The following is a 13505-nucleotide window of genomic DNA, read 5'->3' as shown; positions in this document are numbered from 1 at the left end:
TATTGTAAGGAAAAATACTTGATTTAAAGATATTCCTGCAAATTGCTCACAATTTTTCCATGCACAATCTAGAATTTTCTGCATGCAATAAAACAGATTTAACACCGTTCCTCTGTCAAAGTATCTAGAGCATTAAAACACAACAAAGAAATAGGTTATGCATTTGTAGGCTAATATTGGCAACAGTCATTTCATCGGGTCCTGACAGCCTATGGGCCCACTGCACCTGTGGATGTGTGGTGGGCAAGTAACTGTAAGGAGTCAGGAATAGGTTGTCTGCCAAAAAGACAGGTCAGGAAAACCCATGCCAGAAAACCCTTTGCTGCTGTGCCAGGGAGGGAGTCTTTTTATGATGATGTCCAATTAGAGCTGGAATTTCTAATGAAACAAACGATTTTTAAAAAAATGCTGAACCATTTACTAGTTTCATTTGTACACACTATTCAGCTTCTTCGTAAACTGAGAATATTTTAACATATAAAGACTTCTTTAAATGCGCCTGTGTACCTAAGAAAATCAGATCAACTTGAAGGCTATCATCAAATGGCCACAGTCAGCTGAAACATGTTGTCCTCCTTGCTACATTCTGGGCCGTGGTCAGGTTTGTGAGCTGGATCAGTTTCGGTTGAAATTATTTATAAAGCAGAAGAAACTTGCTTAACAAAACGAACACTTGGATTTCCACAATCACTTGTGTTGGTTTGGCTGACATCACTGATCAAACTAGCAGATACTACAGTGTTTATGTTTTTAGAGCAGGCCTCAGGTATAAATTAATTGTTATAATCTTACAAAAGGGAATGCAAAACAACTGTAACTATATTGTAATCAGAAGGGCATCAGAAAAGATAATTACCATTTTCTGAACTGACACAAGGAGGAGGTATTATTGCATCGGGGCAACTGTCCTTAAACTTCCAGGAATTAGCAAAAGTAATGGGGGTACTTTCCACAATGCCACCTTGAGATAGAAAGTCATCTTCTGCATTATCATTGAAGACGCCACATAAACCTGAAGGAAAAGAACACAGGTCATCACAAGAGAGTAGTTACCTCGGGTATACTCCTTCCTGGTTTGGGAATGACTTTGACCCAATAGTATATTTTGGTAAGAGGTGTCTATATATTCTTAAGTTTGTGATCTAATGATGCCCATTTCATTTCAAGCAAAGTTTGGATGATTTACATAATTTTATTCACAGTGATCTACTTTGCAATCATGTAACTCTAAGCTTTAACACGGCTTTAATGACTGTGAAAACAATTTGTTGTCAGCACCTTTTATTTCAAATTGGTTCAATTTGCACCATTATATAGTAGTTGAAAATCAATATAAGGTTATTAAATATGCTCCCTGTTTAACTCTGCTTTTAATGCTATTTTGTAAATATGATATTTGAAGCAAACAGATGCTTGTATATCACAGGGTTGGCATGTATTACGGATGCACTTATAGCCAAGTTGTATAATCTAACTGTGGATCTGCTGTGCTGTTTCTCATGATGTACCAGGATAACACTGATATGAGTGGTGATGGGGGGTGGTGGGAGCTGATTAGGATTTATAGTGTGACGGGCACATCCCAGAAAAAAGGGCCTCGAGTTTCCTGTGGATTTTGCCAGACTCCAGGGCTTGTAAGGGAAAGAAGCTGCACTATACAAGACTAACGGCATCAGGGAACAGGAGCTGAGATTCCTTACATTGGGAGTTTTCACTTATCAAGTTTAGATGGCAGAGTATTGTCAAGTGAGCTAAAACATACCAACATCAAGGTGGATTTGGGCCCCACCATTGATGAAGGTGCAGGGGGTGAGGGACACAGGGACTGGGATGATGTGGAGAAAGCCCACCCCTCCACCCCCCAAAGAAATTGCATGTGGGTTTTAAAGCAGTGTAGGGATGGTCAAGAGAGAACAGTAAAATGTGCTATGGGAGATAACACCCATAGTCCAATGATAGGAAGGCCCTGGATTTTCCAACAGTGTCATAGATGTATCTATGCTAACGCTGAACCTTGCTGCTCCCATGCCATTTAGGTGCCCCGCTCCCCAACCCTGTAAGCAGGATCCAGAGTCCCGCATGGTGTGTTGCCTGCCCGGTGCCAGGGTGAGGGACATCTCTGACTGGCTTGAAAGGATATTGGAGAGGGAAGGGGAGGATCCAGTTGTAGTGGTCCACATCGGGACAAATAACATAGGTAAGACTAGGAAAGAGGACCTGTTTGGGGATTATCAGGAACTAGGAACTAAATTAAAGAACAGGTCCTCAAGGGTTATTATCTCTGGATTACTACCTGAGCCACGTGCAAATTGACATAGGGACGCGATAATAAGGGAAGTAAACACGTGGCTAAAGGAGTGGTGCAGAAAAGAGGGATTCCATTTCATGGGGCACTGGCATCAGTATTGGAAGAGGGGGATCTGTACCGTTGGGATGGTCTCCACCTGAACTGATCTGGGATCAATGTTCTAACGAAAAGGGTAAACAGGGTGGTCAACAGGACTTTAAACTAGAAAGTTGGGGGTGGGGGGGAGGGTAAAACTCCAAGAAGTATGACTAATGGGAAACAAAGCAGCGGGTTAGCATGTAGGGGGGTGGAGGGGGGGGTGGTGGGTGGATTCAACTTCATAGAAAATTATGAAAAAACTGAAAAGAAAGGAGAGGCTATTAAAGTCCCCAGAACACAAAATAGGACAGAGTGTTTGGAAAGGGCTAGGAATCTAACTTCAAGCACATCAGATAAAGGGACAACAATGAGAAAGGGGACGGGAAATACAGGACTGAAGGTGTTGTATCTGAATGCCCGCAGTATACAAAATAAGGTAAATGAGCTCGTGTTGCAGACTGAAATTGGCAGGTATGATGTGGTGGGCATTACGGAGACATGGCTGCAAGTAGATCAGAATTGGGAGCTAAATTTCCAAGGATATACATCCTATCGAAAAGATAGGCAGGTTGGCAGAGGGGGTGGGGTTGCTTTGCTAGTAAGAAATTAAATTAAATCGATAGCAAGAAATGACATAGGGTCAGATGATGTAGAATCTGTGTGGGTAGAGTTGAGGAACTGCAAAAGTTAAAAAACCATAATGGGAGTTATGTACAGGCCTCCGAACAGCAGTCAGGATGTGGGGCACAAGATACACCAGAAGGCAGAAAAGGCGTGTAAGAAAGGCAAGGTTACAGTGATCATGGGGGATTTCAATATGCAGGTAGACTGGGAAAATCAGGTTGGCAGTGAATCCCAGAAAAGGAATTTGTGGAATGTCTTTGAGATGGCTTTTTGGAGCAGCTTGTGGTGGAGCGCACTAGGGAACAGGCAATTCTAGATTTAGTGATGTGTAATGAGGCAGATTTGATAAGGGAGTTTAAGGTGAAGGAACCCTTAGGAGTAAGTGACCATAATATGATAGAATATACCCTGCAATTTGAGAGGAAAAAGCTGGAATCCAATGTAACGGTGTTACAGTTGAATAAAGGCAACTACAGAGGCATGAGGGAGGAGCTGGCCAGAATTGACTGGGAGATGAGCCTAGCAGGAAAGACAGTGGAACAGCAATGGCAGGAGTTTCTGGGAGTAATTTGGGAGACACAGCAAAAATTCATCCCTAGGAAGAAGAAGCATACTAAAGGGAGAACGAGGCAACCATTGCTGACAAGGGAAGTCAGGGACAGCATAAAAGCTAAAGAGAAAGCATACAATGCGGCAAAGAGCAGTGGGAAACCAGGGGATTGGGAAGCCTACCAAGACCAACAGAGGACAACTAAAAAAGTAATAAGGAGGGAGATGATTAAATATGAGGGTAAACTAGCCAGTAATATAAAAGAAGATTGCAAGTATTTTTTAGATTTTTAAGGGTAAGAGAGAGGCAAAAGTGGACATTGGGCTGCTGGAAAATGCGCTGGAGAAGTAGTAGTGGGGAACAAAAAAATAGTGGAGGAACTGAATAGGTATTTTGCCTCAGTCTTCACGGTGGAAGAAACGAGTAACATCCCCAAAGTTCAAGAGAGTCGGGGGGGCAGAGGTGAGTATGGTGGCCATTACCAAGGAGAAGGTGCTAGGAAAACTGAAAGGTCTGAAGGTGGATAAATCACCTGGGCCAGATGGATTACACTCCAGAGTTCTGAAGGAGATAGCTGAAGAGATAGTGGAGGCGTTAGTGGTGATCTTTCAGGAATCACTGGAGTCAGGGAGGGTCCCAGAGGACTGGAAAATCACTAATGTAACACCCCTGTTTAAGAAGGGAGTGAGGCAAAAGACAGGAAATTACAGGCCGATTAGCCTGACCTCAGTCGTTGGTAAGATTTTAGAGTCCATTACTAAGGATGAGATTTCAGAATTTTTGGAAGTGCATGATAAAGTAGGGTAAAGTCAGCATGGTTTCATCAAGGGGAGGTCATGCCTGACAAATCTGTTAGAATTCTTTGAGGAGGTAACAAGTAGGTTAGACAAAGGAGAGCCAATGGATGTTATCTACTTGGACTTCCAGAAGGCCTTTGACAAGGCGCCACACAGGAGGCTGCTCAGTAAGATAAGAGCCCATGGTGTTAGAGGCAAGGTACTAGCATGGATAGAAGATTGGCTGTCTGGCAGGAAGCAGAGAGTGGGGATAAGGGGGTCCTTCTCAGGATGGCGGCCGGTGACTAGTGGAGTTCCGCAGGAGTCAGTGTTGGGACCACAACTTTTCACTTTATACATTAATGATCTAGATGAAGGAACTGAGGGCATCCTGGCTAAGTTTGCAGATGATACAAAGATAGTTGGAGGGACAGGTAGTATTGAGGAGGCGGGGAGGCTGCAGAAGGATTTGGATAAGCTAGGAGAATGGGCAAAGAAGTGGCAGATGAAGTACAACGTGGGGAAGTGTGAGGTCATGCACTTTGGTAGGAAGAATAGAGGCATAGACTATTTTCAAAATGGGGAGAGAATTCAGAAATCTGGAGTGCAAAGGGACTTGGGAGTCCTAGTCCAGGATTCTCTTAAGGTTAACTTGCAGGTTGAGTTGTTAGTTAGGAAGGCAAATGCAATGTTGGCATTTATTTCGAGAGGACTAGAATATAAAAGCAGGGATGTTCTGCTGAGGCTTTATAAGGCTCTGGTCAGACCACATTTAGAATATTGTGAGCAATTTTGGGCCCCGTATCTCAGGAAGGATGTGCTGGCTCTGGAGAGGGTCCAGAGGAGGTTCACGAGAACGATCCCAGGAATGAAAGGCTTAACATATGAGGAACGTTTGAGGACCCTGGGTGTATACTCGATGGAGTTTAGAAGGATGAGGGGGGATCTGATTGAAACTTACAGAATACTGAAAGGCCTGGATAGAGTGGATGTGGGGAAGATGTTTCCATTAGTAGGAGAGACTAGGACCCAAGGGCACAGCCTCAGAGTAAAGGGAAGACCTTTTAGAACAGAGATGAAGAGAAACTTCTTTAGCCAGAGAGTGGTGAATCTATGGAATTCATTGCCATAGAAAGCTGTGGAGGCCAGGTCATTGAGTGTATTTAAGACTGAGATAGATAGGTTCTTGATTGGTAAGGGGATCAAAGGTTACGGGGAGAAGGCGGGAGAATGCGGTTGAAAAATTATCAGCCATGATTGAATGGCAGAGCAGACTCGATGGGCCGAATGGCCTAATTTCTGCTCCTATGTCTTATGGTCACCCCACTGTTCCCACAAACACGAGCTGAGACAGCTGGAGCAAATATACTCACTCGTATATAGCACATGGCATGTAGCATTTCGCCTGGTGAGTTAAAGCTGCAAGGAAGAGGAGGAAGGTGACCATATTTACTGAGGGAATTTAGGAAGAAGTTTATAATGAAGAGTGATATGACTGAATTTTCAGTGGGTCCTAGAACATAGATGGCCAGCCTGAAATTTGGAAGGATTTTGCTGCTTATGCTGGGTCTCTGCAGGTTTTGGGGGGTTGGAGAGCCCCTGTAGAATTGTAGGGCATAGTGTTTTATTTACCCACTATAAGTAGATAAAGTAAAGATACCAGAGCTAGATGACTAAATCTGCATAGGTGAACAATATGCTTTGGAATTCTCAGTATAAATAAAAATGTCAATGCTGTAATCATTTAGAATGGTTGAAAATATAAAGATTCTAGTCACTATTATTCTGTGAGTCTGACTGTCTTATCTGTCTCTTTTTCTCATTCTGACTTTCTCTCTCTCTACTTCTCCAACTGGGTATCTTTCATATTTTGCTTTGGCCCAACTCTAACCTCTGTTTCTTTCTCACAGTCCCTTTTGCAGTTTCTCTGCCTACCTTTTCCTTTGTGCTGAGGATATGGTCCCATTGTATTGGCCCCTGAACCACTGCTTGACAAGATATGTGGGTCTCAAATTAACACTGACCTGGAGCAAAACTAATTAACATTTAGTGAACTCTCAATATGTGCCGCAAAGTGTGCAGTTGGGAGCACACTGTGGTCATGAGGGTATGTATGATATTCAACTGTTTGCAAATACTTAATGTTGGGATGACATCAGAACATTTGCTTGCATTTTGGCAGCAGGTAATATCTTTGTTGATGCATTATCAAGGTGAACATTGGTATCATTCTGCCTCATCAGGCTTACTAGTCTACTACTTTTCTTCCAGGAATGCGGTAATTTCCTTAAATAGATCGGATGTTAATCAGATGGTCATTTATCTGACGTTTTAATGCTCCCTTGTTACCTGTAAGCAATAAATAGATCTATTTGTCATATAGTTCAAAATGCAGTTCCTGCTTGAAGCATTTGCTGATGACAGCCATTTCATCCACTTTAGTTGGCTCAAATACTAAAAAGACTGTATTCCACTCGCTCCTGTTGAAACTTTACTCAAAGGGCTGCAATTCATCTGTTGTGCCCTATTCTGTTTTAAAGGGATGTGTGGGTTTTCAAAAAATGAGCCACGCTTTCAGATTTAAGTCAAATCCACTGACAACTAGCCTTGCAGTTATTCATTGCTCAGCCTGCCTGCCTCTCATAAGTGGCCCAAACAGATACTCGCCACCCATAGGGGAAGGGCTAGCGGGCCAGGGGAAAAGATGGAAAATCAATTACTTTTGAACATGCTCAGTCATCAGCTGCCCACAGTATTATGGAATCTACCCTGCATTATAAATAGGTAGATTCTATTCCCAGCATGTGAAGTCAGGACTATTACTGAAGCACTCCTAAAGATGTATTTAAAGATGTAATCCTGTCATTAAATTAAGTATGCATTTAAATGAATATATCATATTAGCCATACCTTTCGTAATTTCTTTTAAATCCTCAGACAGTGAGATGTAAAGCTGCATAGCAGGAAATATCTGCACTTGCATTTTCAGTCCAAATGTTGTTACGACTTGAATGTACATTGAGGATTGCTGAAATATTGTTATTCCTCCTGTTTTAAAGAAAATATACTGATTCAGCTCACATTAAACCATTTATTTAGTTATCTTTATCCAGCTGAAATGGTAAGGAATACTGGGACTGATTTGCACTCTCGCCAACAGTTGAACTTATCCCAGAGTTAATGAGCTTAAGCCATAGCATGCTATGCTGAAAGGGTGGGAAAGGCAGAAAACTTCATCACATGTGAAAAGTATTTCGACATGTACTTGATGTCCTGTAACCAGCATGGTTGCTTACCAAGAACTGGAAAATGGGATTGGATTGGGTGGTTGTTTTTCAACCTGCATTGACACAATGAGTAAAATGATCACCTCCTGTGCCATAAGTTTCTCTTACTTCTATGAACAGGGCAAAACATTCTTTACCTGTTCTCAGAGGCATTGTGACCACATTTTGATCAAGATGTATTTTGCCATCATTGGTGAATACAAAGGAAGTCTATAAAAAAAGTATGCATTAATCATTAATCATTTTAGTGAACATAGTGGCAGAACTAAAATTAATCGTTTTACAAATTCTTACCTGATTCTTAGTTAAGGTAACACGCTGCAAACACGACTGTTTAAATGCTGCTTGACACTGGTGGATTTCTACCATGATGGTCCAGTCCTCTGTCTATTGAAAAAACATTGCAAAATGGAGAACTCAGAAATGTCTCAAGCAGGTATTATGCCTATGGCATTAATTATACATTTGTTTCAAAAATTGATTATAAATGAGATTAAAACGTAGGAAACATACAGAAACAGCATAATATGAGCATTCGCCTATCATGCAATAATAATTATTATCAAATGTTGTGACGCAAGTTGCTTCTTCAATTTTGCATCTCCCGGGGCATTTAAGATGGGAACATGACCAGGCTCCAGATTCACAAGTGCTAAAATGAAAATACAAAAGAAATAATTGAGATTTTGTTCTAAAATATTTGAATTTTTGAGTGTAAATCCTACATATATGATGTACAGTGCAAAGCGTACCATGACTGACAGGAAGTTGTCCTTGTTTTTCCCGATTCATAAATCTCTCCATCATGTTCACAAGGGCATTCTGCTTTCTTGATGCATGTGTTTCTTCCTCTGATGTTATCAAGGACAGTGCCTGAGATACATTAAAATACATGTCTAAGTACTTTCTCCTATTCATACTAAAACTCTCAACTTTGCTTTAATTGGATTTGTAAGTGTAAATTATTCTTTGGTGACATTCCTAGCATTATTTCACTGAATGTTGTTTTTCTTCACTGTTGGGTCAATCAGGAAAATAAGAAATTCTCTCAAATCACCATTCTAAAATCATTTGTTCGTTATTTGTACCTTGTGAGTAAAAGTGGGAAGGTACTCGCACCCTGCTATGTAATCAATTGCTGACCCATGCATGAGAGTTACACGCTTAAGAGTTGACTTAATCACTGATTTTCTCTCCTTCCCTTTGGAAGAATGTTTTATCCCTTTGTAACGCTCCCTCATGCAACATTTAATAAGATAAAGGTGATTGTCAAAGGTTCAGCGTTAAAGATGTGGACATGTCTATGTGGTCAAAATCCCTTGGAATGTGGGTTCATGCCCAAAAGGGCCCACCAGTGTCATCCATGCTGTTTGAGTTTGCTGGGTACTTAATTAGCACAGAGAAGTCACTCCTCACTGTGGAGGAATATCCATCACCACTTGCCAATGTGAGTGAATTATCTGCCAGCTGTATGTTTTTATATTAACACTGGCTATGACCCTCTTTAACCCTCTGTGTAAGGGGCCTGATCAATAGCGTTTCAAAAAAATACTAACCTTTCTTTTCTTTGGGGGCCTGGGCACTTCCCTGGCTTGGAGCCCACCCATAGGACCTAAAATCACCTCATTTTCATCCCACTTTCCAGCACCTGGTCTGTCGCCTTGCAGGTTACAGCACTTCAGATACAGATCCCGGCACCTTTTAAATGAGTTGAACATTTCAGCCTCAACCACCAATTTAGGCAGTGAATTCCAGATGCCCACCACCCTCTGGGTGAAAAATATTTTCTTCATGTCCCCTCTCATCCTCCTACCAATCACCTTGAATCTATGCCTGCTGGTAATTAACCCCTCAGCTAGGGGAAACAGCTCTATCCTGCTCCCTATCTAGGCCCCTTGTAATTTTGTACACCTCAATTAGGTCACCCCTCAGCCTCCTCTGTTTCTGAAGGTGAAAACACCTCATCTCACTTTGTGCAATGTTCACATATACACCAAGTCCAGAATGAGCCAATGGAGAAGGAGCAATCAGCACCAGAGATCTCCACTCTTGCTTCTTCCCCTGACAATATTTGCCTTGCATGTGAGTTGGGGCTCCCGACATTCAGAAGGAAAGCTGGCAACTCTGAGAAAAAACTGAGACAATATGGAACTGACTCCTGGCCCATATGGTGGATGAGGGAGGGAGGCGTTCTTTCCTATTTTCCAATGAACTTACGGGAAAGGGACCAGTGGATCCCCCATGCATCTCTATCTCAAGGAATTTCCACCTCCTCGCTCCTGCCATAGCATCACTAAACTTCTTGGTTGATCTTATATTTTAGCAAACATTCAAAGAAATCTATTTGGAAATTATATTGTGGCATGAAAGCCAGATTGAGTGTGTCAATGAGAAGGATGCAATGCTTAAAATACATGGTAGATCACTCACATAAATGTTTTATGTTAAAGTAATGTTAAGGTACAAGTAAAAGATGACATTGTTTTCAATTAATATGATTACCCTCTGGACAATCGCAGGTATCCACACACAGATCGCACTGTAGCTGAGGTTTCGGATTAGAGCAGGTTGGAATACACACCGGGCCACACTGCTTGTAAATCTTAGTTGCAGAACACTTGGGCTTTTCTGAAACAGAAAAGCATTTTTTTTTCCATTTTGATTACTGATGATACTAATATGTGATGAAACTCAGGTACAAATAATCTTGTTTGCTTTACCCGAGTGAAAATTTTCATTGAGCATTAATTTCAAGGCATGTGTCTTAACTGAGTGTTTAATTGCCCTGATTTCCACAGATAACTTACCACATCCAATTTGTGTCCTCCAATCCTTGTAGTGCTGAAAAAGTTCTTTACTACATTGCCGTGCCAGCTCTTCAAGAGTAGCACATTCACACTTTAATTCTTTACAAGTGCAAAGGTCTGCAGAACACATTTTCACGTACTCGTCTGTAATTTGGTTCTCAAAACAGGAGAAGAAGGAGGAAGAGATTGGCACTTCACATAACTAAAAATGAAAATAGAAACACAATAAAAGTATGCACAGAAAAATCCCACTGCTCCAATCTCAAGTAACTGTGTTGTCTACAGTACAAAGACATATCTGTGGTGAAAGGGCTAAAGAGGAGGTTAGCTATGAAAGGTGGCCATCCAGAATAGAGAAAAAAGAATAGTGACAATATCTAAATATTCTGTAATTTTGTCTCATCATGTTTGGTAATCAAAGTATTTATATGGAGATTAAATTAATATTGCAGAGTTCTAAATATGGCCTCCTCAATCCTGTGGTGTGAATCCCCAATAAGGATGCCTCTGATTACCTTCCTCACCCCCGACCCTACTTCAAGCCCATTTTCTTCTGCAATCACCTCTGGAGAAAAATTCACTGCCAATTCTCATGACTGCAGGTGAACTTTGAACTCTCGACCCTTTATGCTCTCTTTGGCATGATACATCTGCCACTTTTGATTTGCCCAGCCAGTCTCTCACCTCATTTGAGAATGAGCTTTTTTAAGAATCAAATGGCAATGACCTTGAACTCACTGTCAATGAAGGTGGTGGAAGCAGAGACAATCAAAATTAAAAGGAGATTGGATAGGCACTTGAGGGGAATAAACTTCCAAGGCTATGGGGATAGAGCAGGGGAATGAGATTGACTGGATTGCTTTATAGAGGGCTGGTATGGATTCAATGGACCAAATGGCTTCCTTCTGTATCTTACCGACTCTATGGGCAGGATTTTCTGGTTGTCCGGTGGGCTCGGTGGGGGTGAGTGGGAGCAGTCTTGAATTGGACCACCGCCTGCGATCGGGCAGTGATCACCATTTCACACTGGCCGGCCAATTAATGGCCAGCCAGCATGAATCATATGCTGCAGCACTGAGCGCTGCCTGTGTGTGTGTGTGTGTGTGTGTGTGTGTGTGTGGGGGGGGGCGGGGGGGGGGTGGGGGGGTGGGGGGTGGTGGGGGTGAGGAGGAGGGCGAGTGCGGAAGTTCGCACGGATGTGCGCACAGTAAAAGTTCCCTGAGGCACAGAGCTGCCTCAGGGAGCTGAAGCTTTTTGAACATAAAAAATAAAGGATTTCAAAATGTTAATAACATGTCCCCAAGTGGGGGCATGTTACAAATTACTTTGAAAGCTTTAAATGATTTTTTAAATCACTGATCAAAGCCTCATCCTGCCCATGGATTAGGTTTCGCAAAAAACCCAAAGGCCCCTGGGCCTTTTCGCCGGCCTGCTAACCATAAGGTTGGATGGGCAGCGAAAAATTTCATTTAATTAGAGCTTTAATGGTCTTAATAGGCTTGCTAATTGTCGGTAGGCACACTGGTGACTCCCGCATGCGCCTGCCGACCGAAATATCGCATAAATGCACGATGACCTTGGGATGCTCGCCTGACGTCATCGTGCGTCATTTTATGCTCGCTTGGGTTGGGTGCACAGCTGCCCGAGGAGTGCAATATTCTGCCCTGTGACACTATGACCTCCACCATTAAAGCTCTTGTTTCTAGCAAAACCTTTATCCTCTTCAAACTTGTTCATTTCGCTCATGTCCAAGATGCATAAACTTGAGTATGCCTTGTGCTCAACTGATTTAGCGAGCCATCACCAGATTTGGCTTCACTATATCGAGCTCTACTGCACCTCAGTCTACTCTGTCAAAAGCATCCAGTACTCTGTGATCATCTTAGAGAGAAAAGATAATTCCTTTCTCCCAACTACCAACTTTCTTCCCAACAATACTCTCCCTGCAGAATTCATCTGCATTTCTTACAAGAACAAGGAGCTCATGGATTTCTTTGTCATTAAGAGTGATACCATTCATTCAATTGGTTCTGCTTCTGCTCTCTTGACCAGTAAGCCAAATCTACCCGCTGTCCCATCGGCATCTTAGTCCTGAATATGCCCCTGTCTCCAGGTTTCTCCCACATCCCTCTGGCTTCTCAAAGATCATCTCATCCATGAGACCCACCTCCTACTCCCTTGACCCCATTCCCACTAAAATCTTGATCATCTAACTTGCTGATTCTTATTTCAGCTCATGTTGTAAAGGGTTTCCTCACATCAGAACCTATTCCCCCAACAAAACCACTATCATCAACCACCTCCTCAAAAAAACCTTTGCCCTCCCTAAGGACTGTCCCATTTCCAACCTTCCAAATTTTTTAATGTTCTTTAACATGTTGTTGCTTTCCAGATCTGTGCCCCACTTTTGCATTACTTCCTGTTTAATTCTGCCAATTGGGATTCTGCCTCTCGTGTAGCACCATGATTGTCAACAATATTCCTTAAGTTTGTGGCATTGGTTCAACTTTCTTTCTTGTTATTCATGACATCTCTGTAGCCTTTGAAATGGTTGATAACAACATCCTTCTCCAATGCCTCTCCTTCATTGTCTTGCTCATTGGGGCTGCCCTCGCTTGTTTTAATTTTACCTATCTGGTTGTAACTACAGCATCTCTACTAATTGTTTCGCTTCTCATCCCTGTGCTACTAGCAGTGGAACATGAATCCATCGTTGGCCTCCCCCTCATTTTCCTTATATACAAGTTCATCCTTGCCAAAATTATCTGAACATTGGAGACAAGTTCCACATGTACCCTTATGATACCCATCTCTATACCTCTACCAGTTCAATTGACCACTCCAATGCCTCTGCAATGTCAAACTACTTGTCCAAAATCTAGTCTTGGATGTGTGATTATTTCCACCAGCTAAAAATTTGAAGCCCAAAACCATCATATTTTCCCACAAATTCCATGGGCTGGAATTTACAGCTGCCCACTCCACCTAATAGTGAGCTGGAGGAGGAAGGCGCATGTAAAATATGAATGGATGGGTAGCCTACCACCTTCCCAGCCACCCTGACCCATTCCCCGT

At 42.2% G+C, this 13505-nt stretch overlaps 1 protein-coding gene across 1 annotated transcript in view; it reads right to left on the bottom strand.

The window, feature by feature from the left end:
• Nucleotides 1-13505, bottom strand: part of LOC121286120 (mucin-2-like) — a 65816-nt gene that overhangs the window by 37471 nt on the left and 14840 nt on the right. Inside the window, exons 6-12 of the mRNA XM_041203109.1 lie at nt 10431-10632; nt 8376-8496; nt 8137-8275; nt 7918-8010; nt 7761-7833; nt 7247-7384; nt 857-1012 (exon numbers count right to left, since the gene is read on the bottom strand). Coding sequence (XP_041059043.1) covers nt 857-1012; nt 7247-7384; nt 7761-7833; nt 7918-8010; nt 8137-8275; nt 8376-8496; nt 10431-10632 — 922 coding nt within the window. The remainder of the gene's footprint in view (nt 1-856; nt 1013-7246; nt 7385-7760; nt 7834-7917; nt 8011-8136; nt 8276-8375; nt 8497-10430; nt 10633-13505) is intronic.

The sequence above is a fragment of the Carcharodon carcharias genome, chromosome 13 (assembly GCF_017639515.1).
Source record: "Carcharodon carcharias isolate sCarCar2 chromosome 13, sCarCar2.pri, whole genome shotgun sequence".
Taxonomy (NCBI): domain Eukaryota; kingdom Metazoa; phylum Chordata; class Chondrichthyes; order Lamniformes; family Lamnidae; genus Carcharodon; species Carcharodon carcharias.
This window is presented reverse-complemented; position numbering and strand designations above follow the sequence as displayed.